This window comes from Oreochromis aureus, linkage group 19, assembly GCF_013358895.1.
Source record: "Oreochromis aureus strain Israel breed Guangdong linkage group 19, ZZ_aureus, whole genome shotgun sequence".
NCBI lineage: Eukaryota > Metazoa > Chordata > Actinopteri > Cichliformes > Cichlidae > Oreochromis > Oreochromis aureus.
Genome location: NC_052960.1, coordinates 1,737,694 through 1,758,369, shown reverse-complemented (window position 1 = coordinate 1,758,369; position 20,676 = coordinate 1,737,694). Strand labels below are relative to the sequence as shown.

The window sequence follows — 20,676 nt, the reverse complement described above, 5'->3', positions numbered from 1 at the left end:
TAAATAATATAACAAACTCAAAAACCCTGGGTCAACGACCCAGGCCTCCTAACAGTAGGGCTGAGCGGAGATGGAAAAAAGATAACTTACAGGTCTCTTTACAAAATTTAAGAGAGCGCTGGGCCTTATATCAGCTTACAATAAAAGAAGCAAAGCGGAAATACTTTGCAAACATTATTATGGTGAATTATCAGAAACCACATATATTGTTTAAGTCAATTGAGACTATTTTAAGCCCTCTTTCTGCTCTTAGTTTTGAGCCTTCACATGAAATGTGTGAAAAGTTTCTGCACTTCTTTATAAACAAGGTAGCCTCAGGGGATTATTTTGCCCACATCTGACCCCTCCGATCTTCCAATTTGCTCAGCTGTCTTTCAACAGTTTGAGTCGGTTACTCTTGCTCAGCTACAGGAGGTGGTGGATCATTTAAAGCCTGTAGGCTCACCTTGTGATCCTATCCCTCCCCGTTTTCTGAAAGAAGTTTTTTCTACTATAGGTCCAACTATTTTAACCATTTTAAATAGCAGCCTTATCTCAGGTGTGGTTCCAAAGAATTTCAAAGATGCAATTGTGCAACCACTTCTTAAGAAACCTGGGCTAGATACAAACGCTGTTGAAAATTTTAGACCAATATCTAAGCTGCCATTTTTATCTAAAGTCTTGGAAAAAATTGTATATGACCAATTGATCCCATACTTGAATGCACAAAATGTTCAGGAGATTTTTCAATCTGGTTTTAAAGCAATGCATAGCACTGAATCAGCACTTTTAAGAATTTTTAATGATATATTTTTATCATGTGATTCTGGTGAAAGTGTCATTCTTATTTTATTCGATTTAACTGCTGCATTTGACACTGTAGACCATGAAATTTTAATCTCGCGTTTGGAGCAGTGTGTCGGTATAACAGGTGTGGCTCTGAAATGGTTCAGGTCTTACTTAACAAATCGAACCTTTTCAGTTCGCTTAGGAAACTGTGAGTCCTCCCGTGCTCCGTTGTCTCATGGAGTACCACAGGGTTCCATTCTGGGCCCTATCCTGTTTTCACTTTATTTACTTCCATTGGGCTCAAATCTTAGGAAACACGGACTCTCTTTTCACTGTTATGCAGATGACTGCCAGATTTATGTTCCTCTTAAAAAGAAAGATGGGTCGTCTGTAAATCGTTTGCAAACATGTCTGGAGGACGTCAAGTCGTGGTTGGCGCTAAACTTTCTTTGTTTTAACGATTCTAAAACTGAAGTAATGGTGTTCAGACCTGCCTCCACTGCTGTTCCGTGTGTTGATTTGCAATCCCTGAAATCGTTCTGTAAACCAGAGATTGTTAATCTGGGTTTTAAAATGGATCCTGAGCTTAAGCTTGAAAGCCAGATCGGGTCGGTTGTAAGGTCTAGTTTCTTTCATCTGAGGCAACTGGCCAAAATTAAGCACTTTCTTGCGAGACAGCAATTTGAAACAGTAATCCATGCTTTTGTAACCGTTCGGCTGGATTACTGTAATTCTCTTTATTTTGGAGTGAGTCGATCTTCTGTTTTTCGACTGCAGCTAGTTCAGAATGCTGCTGCACGCCTTTTAACTGGCACTCGTAGATGCGAGCATATCACCCCAGTTTTATATTCACTTCATTGGCTGCCCGTGCATTTTAGGATCCATTTTAAGCTGCTTTTATTTGTTTTTAAATGTTTGTCCAATGCTGCTCCTCTGTACCTCTCTGAGCTTCTTCATTCATACATACCTTCCCGGTCCCTCGGGTCGGCAGACCAGCTCCTCCTGAGTGTGCCCAGGACTAATCGTAAGCTCAGAGGGGATTGGGCGTTTGCTGTGGCAGCACCAAAATTGTGGAATGAGTTGCCTTTACATGTTAGACAGGCACCTTCCTTATCTGTTTTTAAATCACGTCTTAAAACATATTTATTTACCTTGGCTTTCAGCACAGCAGGACTTGTTGATGTCTCTTAATATGTTTTCTTATTAATTATATTATTTTTAATTTTAAGATATTTTATATGTAATTTAAACTGTTTTCTCTCTGTTTTATATTTGTAGCACTTTGGTCAACATTGTTGGATGTAAAGTGCGTTATAAATAAAGATGCTATGCTATGCTATTGTTAAGTTGTGGATGACAGAACTGTGATCGGGCTCATCACGGGGGAGATGAGTCTGCATACAGGGACAAAGTGGAATCATGGTGCAGCCGGAACAACCTGGTCCTCAACATGACAAAAACCAAAGAAATAATAGCTGACTTCAGAAGGAGCAAATCTGACCCTCAGCCCTTACACATGGGGACTGTGTGGAGAGGGTCTCTGAAAACAAAGACCACATGTATGATAAATCAGGAATTTTAAAGTGTTTGATTTAAAACTTAATGTTTTCATTTCAAATTTGAAAATCTAATCAGCCTATTCCTCTGATCAATAATCAGAAATAATCAATCAATAATTATCTGTGTGATCACAGATAATAAGCATTGATGCCTGCTCAGCTCAACATTTCTGTTCCTGTTTACTTTCGTCAGCAGTTTGAAGGCCACAATGTTCACTATGCAAGGAACTCCCCCCTCCCCCCGCCTCGTCCACCTCAACCCCTCAGCAGAAAATCAACACCCACAGGCAGCTGAGGAGGGGGTGGGTGGAGTATAAAAGTGAGGAGTTGCTTAGAATGAAGGTTTGACTGAGACTGCAGGATTGGCTCTTAGCGTCGGCTGATTCAGACTCTCAAAGGTCCTCAGGTAGACACAGTCCTCCTCAGGACTCTTCATAGCACCTCACCTGTCATCAAACCTCCTCATTCATCCTAAGACCTTCTCGGACCTCCTCAAGTGTGCAGTGATGCCGTGGCTGCTGTCCTCTCAGCTTGACTACGTGTCTTCGTCTCCGTCTGAGAGGCAGTGTGAGCGGACGGCGTTCTCCTTCTATTGCTCTGTGCGGGAGCGACTTCCTGTCTGGCTGCTGGAGGACATGCGCTGCATGGAGGTCTTCTGCTGGGACGACGGCCACCCTCGAGCCTTCCTGCCATCAGAGGCGCTGCTTTACGCCCTCATACATGACCACCAGGACTATGCACAATACCTGCTCAACAGGTACTCTGTGAGCGCGCTCAGAGCACCACGGTGCAGTTACTGCTGCTGTCACGGCAGTGGGGCACCACACCTGAGTATTGCGGTTCGCTATGACCGCTTAGTGATCCTTCGTATGATGATGGCAGCTCTGAAGAACTGTGGTGAGCAAACCAAGCGACAGGACTACCTGGACAGCTGCGGCGGCTGCTCGCACGTTGCAGATGCAGGAAAGACTGCTGTGCAGCTAGCGGTGGAACTGTCGCACGCCGATTGTTTGCTGCTGCTGCTGGTCGAGGGTGCACGGCCTGACGGCCTCGACGCCGCTCTGCAGAGACTTGTTTCTTGTGACGTGTCGAAACGACACCACGCGAAGCGCTGTCTGGACTACCTCCTGCTCTTTCTGCCCAAACCACCGTTGCTGCAGCGGCTGGAGGATGAACCGCAGCGCTGGCAAAGCCTGCTGGGAAACAAAGTGTTCAGCTGGCTGCAAGGTGTGGCGCCGCCTCCTCTGCTGCTGCAGGCATTGCATTCTTTGGTGCAGTTTGGTGCAGACCGAATCAGCATGCTGCCCAACTTCCTGCAGCTGCACAGCTGGTAGTGAGATCATATTAGCATGGAAATCCTCTTGTAATTGGACAGTGTGCCATTGACGTAAAGGCATGATGTAAATAGACTGAAAGTATCAGGCTTTAGGTCCCAGACTATGGTGGATCTGCCCTGTCATAAAGTTTAACTGCCAATCAGTTTCATTAGCTGCTTGGACAGGACACTGCTGGATCTCGAGAACACATGACAGGATACATCACACCTAATAAAACCTGAATAAACTGTAAATAAATTGTAAATAAACTGTAATAAAGTGTTATGGCGATAAAAGCCGAACCTTCCTGGCTGTGTTTGTGATCCTGATGATTGTTTAATTAATTTTAGATCAATAGTGCAACTCAGGTGTATCTTTGTGACTCTAAATAATCAAGTTAATTTTTACATGCAGCAAAGCCCAAAGTTTTAAAATGGTCCTCCATAATCCAACAGGATGAAATCCTGAAATCTGGTTGAGAAAGACAAAAAAGGATCATATGATCGAACAAGATCAGATAATCCAGTCAGGGTGTTTAGCTGAATTACACTGATTTGTGTTGTTCAAAATATTCTAGGAAAAGGGGGAGGCAGATCTCCCGCCACGGCAGGGAAATTTGTGCATTACCTCAGTTTAGGTGCAGATGGCAGAAGAAAAATACAAAAAACAAATAAAATACAAACAAATAAAAAAATAATTAAGATAATATACTATATACAATGGTGGCATACACAGTATGTGATTATGGATAAAGGGTTGTGGAAATATGCAAGACATAAATGTAACTATTCTACCATTACTACTACTATGTAAGTAATAAGTATTTTACTTATAAGTATAGACATGTACACGCACACACGTACACACTAAATATACATACACATATACCTGCACACGTCCATACATATAAAAGTGCAATATGCATGAAGTTTGACTGTGGATGTCCATAATGTCCAGTGACTCATGACGTCGTGACTGAGGAGTTATAGACACTAACTGCTGTGGGGAAGAATGATCTGCGAAAGCGCTCCTTCCACTTTGATGAGATCAGGATTACTTACATCCATCCAGCAGGCTAAAACAAGACTTGGGTGTGGATGAAATAATGAATTAATTGCTAATGAAATATTTCACAAAATAATTGTGTAAAATTTGATCATAGGTTTAGGATCTTTTATTTAGTGTGAATTTTTTCCAGTTGTTTTTTGGAGAAAAAGCCCCGTTTGAATTAGCCTCCGTCTGATCAGCAGGACCCAGTGTGTCGGCTTCCTCTCAGGTTAGATTCACTGTGGCAGTGATGTGGCAAAACTCTAATTTTAACCTGCATCTGTTTGAACTCTGACCTCAGATCTGACTCACTTCAGCTCCAGCTGCTCTGTCCCTCTTGTCCTCCTTCCCCCCGCTCTTTTTATTGACTTATTTCAAACAAATAGGCTGTTTTGTTCTTGCCCTCAGTGAATAAAACATTTAATGACATGGGTTAGGGTTGGATATAAAATCTGATAATATCAGAATCTGATCAAACATTTTTCCTAAACAACCTGAGGTGAGATAGTTGACCCGTTTCCCCTCAGAAAACTCAGAAGTCCTCACCTGCACCTCACTCCTTTTATTCTTCTTTCCCTTTTAAATAACTTTCTCGTGTCCCCGGGCTTTATTGAAGTGTCAGTCAATCAACGACTGTGCTCAGGTGAGATGAAGATCTTTTTGCTTTTAACTCCGTATGAGTATTGATCATCTGCAGCATCTGACTTCAGTACCTGAAGTTTCTGATTGTAGTCTACTGACCAATCAGGAGTAAAGGAGCAGTCAGCAGACACATTTTAGTCTGGATCCAGAACATGGAGGGTTGTGATGAATCACAGAGACTCTCAGACATCATGTGACACTGTCAAATAATTAAAACCTTCTTTTCTACTTCACATCACCTGACACACACACACACCATATATTTTATTACTCATAAAACATTTGTCGCTCATTTGTCGTGGCTGTAGGTCATCTACTCATCAGAAGGTTGGCTGCTCCGACCTGCATACCTGAGCAAGACCCTGAATCCCAAGTTGCACCTGATAGGTATGGAAAAACATGCAATATCTAAATGAGGCATGTTGTGCAGTTCCGTGTACCATGTTAGCAGATCCAGAAGTATGTGGACGCACGCATTTTTATAGTATAGTCCAGGGGTCGGCAACCTTTCTGACGATGAGTGCCATCTAAAATTTCCTCAGATGTCAGTGTGCCATATGATTGCATTAGCAATAAATTTAATAACGCTCTATATTAACAGTTACACACGATATAGAACAACTTTATAGAATTATATTTGTCCGCAGATGTTGGCAGCTATCAGCGAATAGTTATCAGCTATTTTGAAAAAAAAAAACCAACAACTTTTTATCCATAACAGCAAATGAACTGTACAACAGAAAATGCAAATGCTATTTATGGTCTCCTCACAACAATGATAAGAGAAATAAACTGGGTCAATATGGCATGTTTGTTAATACAGAGACACACATGTTAATGTGATCTCTGCTCTCCTCTGAGTGTCCAGCATTCAGACGGCTACCTGAGGACACTCATGTGAGAGAAAATCTGCTCACACAGATATGTAGAGCCAAATACTGTCAATAAGGCCTCTGCAATGTTCTGAAGACAGTTAAACCTGTCAGGTAGTGACGTCCAGCAGGTGAAAATGCAGCTCCATGAACATGTACAGCTGTGGATTCCAGCTGCGTTCTGCAAACTTTGACCCCACAGAGTTGAGCTTTTCAGTTCAATCAGTTGCATTTCGATGTCCTCTGTGTCCAGCCAGTTCATGCGAGACAAATCCAGCTGCTCATTAACCTTTCTGGTTTGATCAGAAAAGAAAACATTGGTCCATACACCTGAAAAGTCCCGAAAACACATTGTGAATTCTGTCTCAAGCCTACGGATGTATACGTGAATTTCCGTGGTGCTGATGCTGCGCTGAGCGGAAAGCTCCTGAAGCATTTGAAGTGTCAGAATGTGGGAATTTCAACATTGCTTGAAAAAACTGGCAACGTCCCTCACCGGTAGGCTAAGTTATTTTTAGCCAATTACAAGTTGAATCTGGTAGTTGGGGTTAAGTAAGATACCATCAGTAAGAAGCGGCAAAATTAATGTGTCTACGCGAGCTAATCTGCAATGTGCACCACCGGCCCGGCCATTTATTTTTTAATGCACCTTCTCAGATTAATTCACTGCGTGTCGTGCCATCAGTAAACCCTTAGCGTGCCAGCTGTGGCACACATGCCCAGGGTTGCTCCTTTTGATGTATACCCTCCTGTTTTTACCTCCTGTTTTTACCTCCTATGAGTTTCTCCAGATGTCAGCAATTGATTTTAACTTAGACTGTTTGTTGGAGAGTTTGTTGGTTTGTTGATCTCAGCTGAAACATGAAGGCAGAAAACATCTATTCGTTTTTCCTTGCAATTCTGTCAATCCAATCAATAACCATTGAATAAGCTGACGCTGCATCAGTGTTTAAATGTGTTTATTAAGTTAATGGATGAAACACAACAGGTGAGTTTACACTGACTCTGTCCAATCAGTCTACACAGGATGACATCACAGCTGCTCAACACTGTCAGAGACAATCAGGCGGTGCTTAAAGGTCCACTAGACACCTGGGCCAACACCAGAACTCCACTGCTGTCCATTAGAGTCCCGATTTCTGGTTTTGATTCAGTCTCCGGGAGATTTTTACATGTTTTCATGCTGCTGTGTTAGTGGGCGGAGCTCCTGTCTATACCATGGTAACTACGACTTTTAATGAGCCTCAGAGGAAGAAAGTGGAGCTGCTTCAAGTCAGTGACACATCCCTTTAACATCTCTATTTACAATGACCCCGTTAGAATAAGTTAAAAAAGAACCAAGTAGAATAGATCCAATCAGGACTGATCTCAGGGGGCACCCTTCCCCTCCCTTCTGCAGTTAAAGTGCTTCCTGTTAAAACCTAAATAAAACATTCACTTCATTTCCCAGCAACACCCTGGCCTACCTGAGTGGCAGCCATCACAGGAAGCCCAGATATGATGTCACATCCTGTCTGTCCCTAAGGAAGAGGAAGTGATGTCACTGATGTGTCACAGCACTCTGTCAGGCGACGCTGTGATGTCACAGGTTAGATGAGCTCCCATTCATCATCAACATCATCCCCTCCAAGAGCGGGGCTTGAGGGAGGGGGTCTGTGGGGCGTCTGTGGGAGGAGTTTCGTCAGCCGATGGGACAATCCACCAAGTTGAGTCACTGCCCACAACTCATCCTCTGGAGTGACTGCAGAGAGGGAGAAACACACCTGAGACACAGCTGTGTCAAGTATCGGTGCACCAGTATAAAACAGAATAAACCAGGCTTACCAGTGAACCAGCTGGCATTCCCAGGGATCTTCTTCCAGTAATCTCCGGCTGGGTTTCGTTCAGAGACGCCGTAGCGGCGAGCCAGATCTCCATTTACGCAACGAACCCACGCAGTCCGACAGCTGAGGACTAGCTGACTCACAGCCAGACCTACACACACACACACACACACACACACACACACACACACACAGTGAGACACACTCACAGACAGACAGGTGTAGGTGGGTGATGACGTCACACAAGTGAGTACCTGGAACCAGCTCCCACTCTGTCCCCACGGGCATCTCGTCGCTGAGCCCGGTCCTGACAAAGACGCTTCCTCTGTTGTCGAGCGCCCAGAGGAGCCTGTCATTAGGACTCGTCTGAATGCTCATCAGCTGCACTCCGATCGGCTGCAAAGACACGACATTACAGTCACCGGACAAGTGTCACTGCTTTTGAGGCTTTACCTTTCAGGAAACAGGAAGATGATGAAGGGAAAATTACAGGTGGAGAGAACGAGGTGTGAGAGAGGTTTTGATAAAATCTTTACTCTCATTAAAAATCATGTTTTAATGTTTTTCTGGCAGATTTGATGAAATCACACTCACGGTGGACTCAAAGATAAATATGACTTCATTTTATTTAAATTACTTTTATTCATAATTATAATTTTGACTCTTCGTTAATGAATTGAATTAAAAAAATATTATTATTATCATTATTATTATTATTATCATTATTATTTAATTATTTTTTTGTTTCTCAAATAACATTTAGTTGATTTTTTTTCATATCTGGTGGCTTTAAACGAATGGTAAATGGACTTCTTACGTAGAGTCGAAGGAGCTCTGAAAGAAAAATGTCTGGATTTCTTCAAGTTTCTTGAAGACATTTCATCCGAGAAGCTTCTTGACTACTGAGAGCAACTGGTGCAGTCCAGATGCTAAGCCCTATGGGAGTGTCCCCCCAAAAGGGTCATGGACCAACTATTGATCCTCTACCTAATCACACGAGCCAAGCTGTGAAAATAGGTGTGGGTCACAATCAGCCATGGTTTCTGGTGAACCCACTGTGAGACCTGCCCCACCCTATCATGTGACTTACTGAGGTCGAATGACCCGGGACTTGAAGAAGTCAAGACATTTGTCTTTCTGAGCTCCATAGACTACGATGAGCTGGGTGACTGAGAATCTTCACAGACTTCTTATGAAGAGCTTTTCTACTCTACACACTTTATACAACTCGGCTCATTTACCCATATTCATACAAGCACTTTGTATTCAAAGCACCTGAAAATGACCCTGCTGAAGTCAGCCGGGTTTACCTGTGATTCGATGTTACCTGTACAGGTGGTTCAATCTGGATCCAGGCCGGCAGCATCATGCTGGGATTGAGCGGCTGCGTCCCGACTCTGAAGTAAACGACTCCTCGGCTGTCCACGGCCCAGACGTTCTGACTGCCACAGCTCACGCTCACCAGACGCACACTTCCTGTAACACACAGGTGACGTCTTACTTGAGCTCATCGTGACAAAGGGAAACATTGAAACCTTCTCCTGGACTCATACGAAAAACAGAGCAGTTTGATCTGAGCCTGACCAAGAAGCACAGATTAAACACGACCTGAAAACCCTTTTTATTTTTTAAAGTAACAGTAGAACATTTTGATCCTTTCTTGGGGTGGGGGGTGCACCGTGGACAGGTCGCCAGACTGTTGTCTGTTGACACAGATAACCATTCACACTTACACCCATGGGCAATTTAGTGTTACCACTTAACCTAGCCCCACTAACTGCGTGTTCTTGGACTGTGGGAGGAACCCGGAGAGAACCCACGCAAACACAGAGAGAACATGCAACTGCACACAGAAAGTCTGATGGCGGATTTGAACTCGGGACCTTCTTGCTGTGAGGCAGCAGTGCTAACCACTGTGCTGCCGAGGAGGGAAGCCTGTGGCATAATTGGTCTCAACACTGGAAACCTGACCAGACACGGGAAGGCTTGACAGACTGATAGTTCAGTTAAATCACTCATTGGTGATCACACACACCCACGGGTTTATCATTTTTTTAATAAAGAAAGAACATGTGACATCACAAAGTGTGTGACATCATGTGTTCTTTGTAAATAAGATTCTCATTGGATCTGTGTGAGCTGGTGGGAGGAGCTAAATGACTTTCTCCCAGCTTCAAAACAAACAGTAACTGTTGTTTTAGCAACCAACACCTGTCTGAAGTCGCTGTGTTTTTCTCTGCGTGAAAATGAAATGTTACGAGAGACCGCTGAGTGCAGAGAGGACGCCAGTCATGTGACCTGAGATAGTGAGAAGGGCAGTGGGCTAAAAACAGACCGGACCTCTGAGACAGGTCGCAGTGTGACGCACACTCACAGACACACGCACTGACCTATAAAGTACTGCCCTGTTACATAAATTCCAACTGTCAGTGTGACACAGAAACACAGCTGCTGTGTGTGTGTGTGTGTTTCTTGCTGATCCCTTTCAATTCAATTCAATTCAATTCAATTTTATTTATATAGCGCCAAATCACAACAAAAGTCGCCTCAAGGCGCTTTATATTGTACAGTAGATAGCACAATAATAAATACAGAGAAAAACCCAACAATCATATGACCCCCTATGAGCAAGCACTTTGGCGACAGTGGGAAGGAAAAACTCCCTTTTAACAGGAAGAAATCTCCGGCAGAACCAGGCTCAGGGAGGGGCGGGGCCATCTGCTGTGATTGGTTGGGGTGAGAGAAGGAAGACAGGATAAAGACATGCTGTGGAAGAGAGACAGAGATTAATAACAGATATGATTCGATGCAGAGAGGTCTGTTAACCCTTTAAAACCGGTCGGAGTGGGCACGCTCCGTTTTGCGTAACTATTTTTAAATCCCGGTAGCTCTGCAACCACGTAAGCTAGAGCAATATTTTTTTTTGCATATGAAACCGGAGGAGTTGTACTTACATCTTATGCCATCAGCTTGTCCTAGGTCACGGTTTTCTTCCACATATAGCTTTGCAAAAACTGCATAAAAAGCGCTTGCAGCAACAAAAACAGAATATTCCAGAAACACGCTTTGTCGATCCAATCAGCTGTTCGTAACACTTCCTACGTTGGAATAGACGTCAGCGCGAACTTTCGCATGTCCGCCATTACCTGCCCGAAACCGGAAGTGACGTCATTTTTGCGGAAATGTAGTTTTTTTTACTATCAGGGCCTCAGAGCCCGTACTGGTGTTTTTAAAAGTTATCTTTGACTTTATGACTTTCTGTGTCGTTTCTGGGATGCTTAGGACTCATATTGCACTGCTGGAAATAGTTTATTTTGATGCATATGCTGCTTTTTTGCAAATTTGCACTATAATATTTATTTTCGTTTTTCCTGCAGTATATAAAAATTGTTGTATTTCAAAAATAAAACTATGAAGACACTCAAAATAAATTTCCTGTGGTGGGAAACTATTTTGTGCAACTTTTTGTATTTACAGTTTTGAGGATAAGCCTCTTAAATTTCTCTAACTAGAAATATATGTTAAAAAAAACAAAAACGATTTTCAATTTTTTTAGTTTATTGCACTTTTTGCAATTTATGTAATTACTATGCACTTAATGCATACATATTATTAAAATTTGGGCTATAATGGTTGTATTGATGTATATCAACTTGAAATGCTCCCAAAATTGGCACTACAGCATGTAAAAATATAATATAAGCTCTGGCAGACTTGGTTCTATGGTAGGTCTTAAAGGGTTAACACATAGTGAGTGAGAAAGGTGACTGGAAAGGAAAAACTCAATGCATCATGGGAATCCCCGGCAGCCTACGTCTATTGCAGCATAACTAAGGGAGGATTCAGGGTCACCTGGTCCAGCCCTAACTATATGCTTTAGCAAAAAGGAAAGTTTGAAGCCTAATCTTGAAAGTAGAGATAGTGTCTGTCTCCTGAATCCAAACTGGAAGCTGGTTCCACAGAAGAGGGGCCTGAAAACTGAAGGCTCTGCCTCCCATTCTACTTTTAAATACTCTAGGAACAACAAGTAGGCCTGCAGAGTGAGAGCGAAGTGCTCTAATAGGGTGATATGGTACTACAAGGTCATTAAGATAAGATGGGGCCTGATTATTTAAGACCTTGTATGTGAGGAGAGGGATTTTGAATTCTGGATTTAACAGGAAGCCAATGAAGGAAGCCAAAACAGGAGAAATCTGCTCTCTTTTCTAGTCCCTGTCAGGACTCTTGCTGCAGCATTTTGGATTAACTGAAGACTTTTCAGGGAGTTTTAGGACATCCTGATAATAATGAATTACAGTAGTCCAGCCTGGAAGTAATAAATGCATGAACTAGTTTTTCAGCATCACTCTGAGACAGGATATTTCTAACTTTAGAGATGTTGCGCAAATGGAAGAAAGCAGTCTTACATATTTGTTTAATATGTGCGTTGAAGGACATGTCCTGGTCAAAAATGACTCCAAGGTTCCTCACAGCATTACTGGAGGCCAAGGTAATGCCATCCAGAGTAAGAATCTGCTTAGATACCATATTTCTAAGATTTTCAGGGCCGAGTACAATAACCTCAGTTTGATCTGAATTAAGAAGCAGAAAGTTAGCGGCCATCCAGGTCTTTATGTCTTTAAGACATTCCTGCAGTTTAACTAATTGGTCTGTGTTACCTGGCTTCATGGATAGATAGAGCTGCGTGTCATCTGCATAGCAGTGAAAATGTATGCTATGTCTTCTAATGATGCTGCCTAAGGGAAGCATGTACAATGTAAACAGAATTGGTCCTAGCACTGAACCCTGTGGAACTCCATAATTGACCTCAGTGTGTGAAGAGGACTCTCCATTTACATGTACAAATTGGAGTCTATTAGATAGATATGATACAAACCACTGCAGTGCAGTACCTGTAATACCTACAGCATGTTCTAATCGCTCTAATAGGATATTATGGTCAACAGTATCGAACGCTGCACTGAGGTCTAGCAGGACAAGCACAGAGATGAGTCCACTGTCAGAGGCCATAAGAAGATCATTTGTAACCTTCACTAAAGCTGTTTCTGTGCTGTGATGAGCTCTGAAACCTGACTGAAACTCTTCAAATAAGCCATTCCTCTGCAGATGATCTGTTAGCTGTTTGACAACTACTCTTTCAAGGATGTTTGATATGAAAGGAAGGTTGGAAATTGGCCTATAATTAGCTAAGACAGCTGGGTCTAGAGATGCTTTTTAAGTAAAGGTTTAACTACAGCCACCTTTCACAGCAGTTTTTAAAATCACGTTAATGTTCACTCATTTGGTAAATGGCCTGTATTTGTATAGCGCTTTACTAGTCCCTAAGGACCCCAAAGCGCTTTACACATCCAGTCATCCACCCATTCACACACACATTCACACACTGGTGATGGCAGCTACATTGTAGCCACAGCCACCCTGGGGCGCACTGACAGAGGCGAGGCTGCCGAACACTGGCGCCACCGGGCCCTCTGACCACCACCAGTAGGCAACGGGTGAAGTGTCTTGCCCAAGGACACAACGACCAAGACTGTTCGAGCCGGGGCTCGAACCGGCAACCTTCCGATTACAAGGCGAACTCCCAACTCTTGAGCCACGATCACCCATTTGTTTCAAATAAAGTTTTCTTGTTGAGAAGAAATGCAAAAAGCATGAAACAAATGGTAAATGGCAAATGGCCTGTATTTGTATACCGCTTTACTAGTCCCTAAGGACCCCAAAGCGCTTTACACATCCAGTCATCCACCCATTCACACACACATTCACACACTGACGTGAATAAACCTGCCCCCACACAGGAACAGGAAGCGTGTCGCTGCTTGCTGTTTTTAGGTTTGTTATATAATAGAGGTGTCCAAATTCATAGGCTGCATCTCTTGCGGACCCGTCCTTCACATTCTAAGTGCGCCGGGTCCTCAGGAGGTCGGGTAGGCCGGAAGTAAACGGCTGTGAAATGGGACGGTCTAGCCTTCAGATTTGCGTCACCGCTGTCTCGGTGGAGTTTAATAAACTCGGCCGTCTGCTCCTTGCTATCTAAAATATAACAGGACACTGGTGTAAATTCTTGACTGTCTCACACTTCTGTTTAATCAGTTTTCTGTTTGACGTTTATTCAACTGTGTAAAAACTATAACTTTAATCTCAGCCAAACCGATTCACTCAGGAACAAGTAAAACACTGAAAAAAGCCAAACAATAACATTTTTAAGTTATCTGAGTGACTCATGTTTAACCTGAGTAGTGAAAGTGCGCAGGAGTTTGAAAACGATGTGCGGGGAGTTCGCTGTTCTCGCCCCGGCTCGCTATCGAGCTGGTGGGTAACAGACGTCTCCGAAAACGTCGGAGCACTTTTGCAAATACGTGATGTCTTGATAAACCGAGCAGATATTTGAAGTTTACACAGCTACATTCTGAAAATATCTTAAAAGTTTTTTTGTGACCCAATAAGAGTAATAAGAGTAATATTACAACGCCTGCCATTTTTGAAAACTAGGACTGGCTGGGCCACGCTCGCCCACTCGCACACATAAGTATCAGAGTGAGTTCAGGTACGCACCGAGTTGGCTCAGGTCCAGGGGGGTCCAATGCAGTCCGGCAGGGCAGGACGGGGACAGAGTCCGAATGCTGACCCGGCCGTGCGTGTCCAGCCCCCACAGAGCATCCCGGCAGGCGGACAGGTGAGTCAGCTCCACCTGAGCGCACACAGCATGCCATGAGATGAAGACACAGGTAACCCTTAACCTCCTAGGACCCTGCGTCCACATATGTGGACATCACATTTTGGGTTATTTAGACCAAAATACTCAATTTTGCTCTACAAGGGCCTGATACCCACTTACGAGGACATTATACTGCTACTGTTCTATCAAAGTTTTAAACGAATATCCTCATATGTGGCTCTGATTTTTCTTAAAAACAAAAATAAGGTAAAAAAAAAAAAATCTGGTAATTCTTTGTTTTTACATTCATCGGGCCCCAATATGCTCAAATATCAAAGAGAAATTAAAAATGCATGCTGTGGAAGAGTTCGGGTCTTAGGAGGTTAAGACACAGACAGGTGGCAGGTGTGTTTACCTCAGGTGGTAAAAGGACTGACGAGGGGCGGAGCTCTCCATCCTGATCCCAAACACAGAACAAGTCCTTCCTGCTCTGAGCCAGCCACAGGAAGGTACCTGAAAATCAGGTGACACGGGGATAGGGTTGTGCTTGGTACAGGGCTCAGGTATAGGTGTGTCCAGCTGTGTTACCTTCTCTGTGAGGCACCGCTGAAGATGTGATGAAGGTCCACCTGGTGGCAGAGACGGTTCCTCTGGGAACGACGTTCTGCCAGAAAGTTCCTGAGCCGAAAAGACAAATCAGCCTAGAGCCAGCTAGAGCTTACTGGACTTCAGTGGACTCTACTGGACTTTGACTGCATCTACTGGACTTTACTAACCCACGAGGCTGCCGCGTGCCAGGTGAAGCTGGTTCCGCCCCGAGGCCACCCAGATGCCGCTGGCATTAGCGCTGACCAGGCTCGGCTGGCACTGGGAGTACTGTGACAGGAAGGCCACAACGCGCTCCACAGGTGCTCTGGTTACTGTGGCAACACTCTGCGTGGCCTGCAGCAGGGTCTGGAACAGACTGCCCTGATCGAAGACCACGTAGTCCGAGATGCTGATCTGAAGGAGAGACACGGGCTGAACCAGAATGCCTCCAACAAAGACCCTAATGATGGAAACCTCTTTGGCTGTCATCGTTAACATACAGTCTGTCGTACAGACGCTCAGGCTCACCTGCCACCAGTGATCGTCCTCTCCCTGCGGTCTGGACGAGCACACGCCAGTCCGAAACCACAGGCTGCCGCTGGCATCCAGAGCCCATGCCGTCCCACCATCTCCCAGGGCGACGCACATCAGCTCCAGACCCTGAGCCTCACTGTGACACACACACACACACACAGGTGGTGAGGAGTGTACCTGATGGTGTGTACCTGTGTTGCTAGTTCACACCGCTTCCAGAAAGACAGCGTTTCTCCCACACCAGCTTCTCTTCACTGGGTCCAAAAATAGATTCAAAATCCTTCTCACATCCAACAGCTCTGTCGGACGTCTCTTCCTGTTAAATGGGAGTTCTTCCTCTCCGCTGTCACGAAGTGCTGCTTGTAGGGGTTGATTGTTGCTCTGTTTCCTCTCTAATATTTTAGTGTTTACTGTACTGTGTAAAATGCCTCAAGTTGACTGCTGTCATCTGATCCAAATGTCATAGTATTACTGAAGTATATAGTAGTGGTATAATAGTATTACAGTAGTAGTAGTAGTAGTACAAGATTAAGTAGTTCAATTCCTTGTAATCGTTAGTTTCCTGTTGACCAGGGTTATCAGCTCTTGCACTACAATCAGCTGGTTTGAGTTCTCGGAGGAGGAAAATAGCGGGGAGTGTCCCCCGCAGATATGGACATAACTCTTGTTTTTATTGCACAAAAGGATGAGATGGCAATGGTAAAATGGAAATCTGCTTCCAGGACAGAAGCACCTGTAATGCTGCTAACACAACTGCATAGACACTACATGCTGACACTAAGTTAGCCAAGAACCCAAAGTGACGCTAAGCCTGAGTAACAGCTGACCCCAGCCACGCACTGTGAGCTGCGGTGAAGCCAGCTGCTGCTGAACTTCATCAGGTAACAAACGGATGGGCAGTCAGGCTGCAGCCTCGTTTTTTTCCAATTTGTGTATTTATAAAACTCCAAACAACAGTCGCCTCAACTCACTTTATATTGTCAGGTAAAGAGCCTACATGAATCACTTTCACGTCTCTTTGTGCTGTCGGCTTTGTGTTCATACCCAAATACTAAGAGAAACATGTGTGTCCTCATTAGGTCAGATATTTGTGTTGGTGTGTGGGGCTGTAGCTGGAAGTTTATATTGTCTCATAATTACTGTTTAATAATGTGTTTCAGGTTGTTTTACAGAGTAATGCCATAGTAATGTAACGAATAGTGTAAAGAATGACTTCCTCCTGGAAGTAATTAAGTAACGTACTGCATTACTTTAAAAAAAATGACTTTTTGAGTAATGACCTTTGTTGTGATCAAAGATTACAACAAAGAGCGGAAACACCTCCGACAAACATTTGACTACGCAGCATGGCATTAATATGCATTAATGTCATGTTTTTGATATGCTGCTTAGAGATGGTGATGACTGTCAAATTGGAGCCAATGACAGTCGATGAAATCAGTAATAGAACCAGAATTCCCATCTCTATCCATGATTATGTTATACTTTCTACCCTTGCTGCAGTAATGGAGTAGTATTACAGTAGTACTGTAGACCTATGATAGTATTACGGTAACAGTACCTGACGGTGTCGTACTTCCAGCCCTCACCCTCGCTGCAGTAGCTATTCAGGCCTTCTCGGTAGAATAAAGCTTGGTGCTCGCTCAGGGCCCACACCACACCTGCCCGCACACACACCTGGCTGAACACGCAGGGGGTCTCCACCTTGATGGAGCGAGCGCAGGGCCGCTCCACGCTTAGACCTGAGACACACAGTGTAAGAGCTTCATTACAGAGCTTATCTGACGTAAAGGGCCAGGCTGGTTTAAGCTCTCGGGCTGGTTGGTTAAGAGCAGCCTGATCCGTGGCTTTTCATTGGTTCGGTTTTATGACCGATGGTCATGGGGTCGAGCAGATCGATCGTGTGTGGTGGAGAGGAGGAGCTCTGACCTTACTGATGTTCAGCAGTCACAGTGAACAGAGCTCTCCTCAGAACCTGTTTTATTGATCTGGGTTTGATTTAGTTTAATCCTAATCTCTCCTGACAGCAGAGCTGCAGGCAGGTGAAACCTCTATGGCGCACTCTGCTGGTCACACACACACTTTACAGCCGTATGTGTTTACATAAAGTTGTGGATGTTGGAAAAAAAAGAAGAAAGAGAGAATCACGTTTTTCCTCTCAGTGAGTTTAGAACTTCCTGATGCAATCAGAGGAGGTGAGAACACCTGCTCAGGCACTCATGTGACTGATGACATTGCAAGTGGAATAATATTTGTGTGTCTCAACTGCTTTGTTTTAAAAAAAAGTTTGCAGCGACATCATGAAGACTAATCCAACAACACAGAGCTCTGAAGGATCAGCGGACAGGAAGCTCACACGTTAGACAGGAAATGCTTCAGCTGTAGTTCTGTAAAAACAAAGAGTTTACTGTGACATTCAGGCAGAGCCATTTGTACAGGTGCGTGGTTACCTGTCTGCAGGAAGAGATCCCCATTGGTCCTGATGATCCAGGCAGAGTCATCACTCAGAGCGACGAACGCCGCCTGCTCCACAGCTTTGTACCAGTGACGTTTTCCTTTTGCCGAAAACTTTGCACACGCGAACGCCGTCAGGCTCTTCTGCTCCACCTTCCACAACAGGTTACCTGCAGGGTTAGACAGGTAATATGGAAATAGTTCACCTACCTACCTACACAGGTAACAGTATCCTCACTATAAAACAACAATGACATCAGTAAAGACATTATCGCTTACCTGAAGGCGATAATGCCATCTGGTGGACGTTATCCTCAAAGCGCTGCCAAGTGAGTCCAGTTTCAGGCAGAGGGCTGCAGAACAGCCCACCTTTAAAGTCCAGACACCACACATACCTGAAAAGGAACACCTGTCACACATCTACACTCACCTGCTCATCACCTGAGGGATCAAGAGAGCCTACCTGTCCGTCACCTGCAGGCTCAGTATCCCACATCCTGGTCCTGAGTACCCCATCCAGCTTTCCGCCAACTAAAAGACACATTCGTAGGAGACATGAAGGATTCCCTGCACAGGTGTAAGTCTCACCTAGTCAGGTTTCTGCCTAACCTGCTCAGGTTTGAGCCGGTCTCTCTCCTGGCCATCCTGGTCTTGCGAATTCTCCGTTGGATTGGTCAGGCAGGTGAGGGTGTCCACAGCATTACCAGCAGGGGGCAGCGTGTGGCTGTAAATGTCATCGTCTTCATCGCTGGGCAAACTGTGCTTCCTGTCCAAATTGGACACGGTAGAGTGGAACATTTGGTCTGTCATACCAGCAGAGGGGGCCAGGACATCGTCCTAAATGCACAGAGGGAAAATTAACTTCACCTGTGCTAAACACGCAGATCCACAGACGAGTTTCAGGCTCAAACCCTGACCTGTTAAGACTTTATTGATACTGATACCATTACTAATAGAAACTCTTACTGATACATCTTGCCAAAACACGGGGGATGACTGAGCAGGTGTGATCCCTGGAAATGTAGGTGGGCCTCAGCTGTACTTACACACAAGTCACATGTTCGTGAATGTTTGTCAGAACCTTCAGCTTAGACACACCTCCTCCTCCTCCGGCCCAATCAGAGGGCTAAGAAACTCATCCGCCTCCACCGGCTGACGATCTGGAAACTCCTCTGCTTCCTCAGTGTTCTGCATGTAGGAGAAGGTGCACTCCAGCAGCAGATCCACATCAGGTGTTGGCGGTACGACCTCAGCACCAGGGTCTGGCTGGTTCTCCAGGCCTGGGAGGAGCAGGGAGCTGAAACAGGAGGAAGATAAAATCCGGTCAGCAGGTGGTGCAGATCAGACAGAACAACACCATCTTCAGATATTCACCCAGTCTGGTGGGAAGAAGCCTCCACCTCCTCTTCTTCCTTCATGCCTCTCTCTGAGACTTTCGTCTTCCAGGGGCCCTGATTTGGGTGGTGTTCTGGAGAGTTCTCGTTCTGAAAGTCCACTCCAACGAGGGAGGCCCGGTCGCTCAGAGGAGTTCCGCTTCCTCCGTCACTGACACTCCCGTCCTGAACTACAAACATGGAGTCTGAACAGCTGCTCTCAGAGACGCGAGTCGCACCGCCGCTGTCTGAGGAGAGAGAGACAGGTCAGAATCACACACTCACCTGTCTGTCTGGTCTCCTGTTCAAACTGTTGCTCTGTGTACTCGTCACAGAGTCACATTGGTCATAAAGTGTTAAAACGCTTTACAGAGTGGGAGGAGTCACACTTGCCTTGTCGTCGCCTCTTTTTCTTCTTCACTCTGATGGGCTTTACCACCAGCTCCTGTTGCATCTGCTCCTGACCCAGGGGGGCGCTGTAACGTCTGGATGTCAGCTCGCAAGAACCGCTCGCTGGAGCGTTTCCATGGAGACCGTCCCATGAAGTGACGGAACTGCTGCGGCTTCGAGAACTACTTGCGAACAAACCGGACAGCTGCCCAAGCTCAGTCACCTGGAAACACAACCAAACACACCTGGTTACCCTAACAAAAAGGACAGGTATGGTTACTGCAGGCTGTCCCAGGTATCCAGGTAAACAACAGCAGTAGCCATACCTCCAGCTGCTGCTCCTCCTCTGCCACCTCCACTTCCTCCACTCCTCCCTCCTCTTCTTCCTCTGCTTTCTCCTGTCCGCCCTCCTCTCCTTCGCCATCCTCTCTTCCCCCTCCCTCTGTAATGATGGCCATGGTTCTTATTGGCTGAGCAATTTCCACTGATCCAACTGATCGGAGGATGGTGGGTGTGGTCAAGGGTGAGGACAGACAGACAGAGAGGTCCAACACTGACAGACAGAATGAGGGTATGTGAAAAAGAGAATTGGTGAGATTATACTGGCAATGGGCTTTTATTAGTAGTAGTGGCAGTATTATGCTCCTGTGAT

At 44.9% G+C, this 20,676-nt stretch overlaps 2 protein-coding genes across 3 annotated transcripts in view; one reads left to right on the top strand and one right to left on the bottom strand.

Moving 5' to 3' along the window:
* Window positions 1-2,689: 2,689 nt before the first annotated feature.
* On the top strand, window positions 2,690-3,935 carry ankrd9 (ankyrin repeat domain 9). The gene has a single exon (XM_031749944.2). The coding sequence runs from the start codon at window positions 2,834-2,836 to the stop codon at window positions 3,659-3,661; it is 828 nt and encodes a 275-aa protein (XP_031605804.1). The 5' UTR covers window positions 2,690-2,833; the 3' UTR covers window positions 3,662-3,935.
* A 3,211-nt stretch (window positions 3,936-7,146) lies between these two features.
* tecpr2 (tectonin beta-propeller repeat containing 2) overlaps window positions 7,147-20,676 on the bottom strand; it is a 29,468-nt gene continuing 15,938 nt past the window's right edge. For both annotated transcript variants that reach the window (XM_031749942.2, XM_039603316.1), the window contains exons 10-27: window positions 20,351-20,577; window positions 20,028-20,247; window positions 19,636-19,882; window positions 19,360-19,558; window positions 18,871-19,098; window positions 18,725-18,792; window positions 18,541-18,656; window positions 18,258-18,431; window positions 17,369-17,549; window positions 15,802-15,943; window positions 15,462-15,687; window positions 15,274-15,363; window positions 15,101-15,198; window positions 14,583-14,718; window positions 9,355-9,503; window positions 8,282-8,423; window positions 8,029-8,178; window positions 7,147-7,945 (exon numbers count right to left, since the gene is read on the bottom strand). In XM_031749942.2, coding sequence (XP_031605802.1) covers window positions 7,794-7,945; window positions 8,029-8,178; window positions 8,282-8,423; window positions 9,355-9,503; window positions 14,583-14,718; window positions 15,101-15,198; window positions 15,274-15,363; window positions 15,462-15,687; window positions 15,802-15,943; window positions 17,369-17,549; window positions 18,258-18,431; window positions 18,541-18,656; window positions 18,725-18,792; window positions 18,871-19,098; window positions 19,360-19,558; window positions 19,636-19,882; window positions 20,028-20,247; window positions 20,351-20,577 — 2,945 coding nt within the window. In that variant the 3' untranslated portion in view covers window positions 7,147-7,793. The remainder of the gene's footprint in view (window positions 7,946-8,028; window positions 8,179-8,281; window positions 8,424-9,354; window positions 9,504-14,582; window positions 14,719-15,100; window positions 15,199-15,273; window positions 15,364-15,461; window positions 15,688-15,801; window positions 15,944-17,368; window positions 17,550-18,257; window positions 18,432-18,540; window positions 18,657-18,724; window positions 18,793-18,870; window positions 19,099-19,359; window positions 19,559-19,635; window positions 19,883-20,027; window positions 20,248-20,350; window positions 20,578-20,676) is intronic.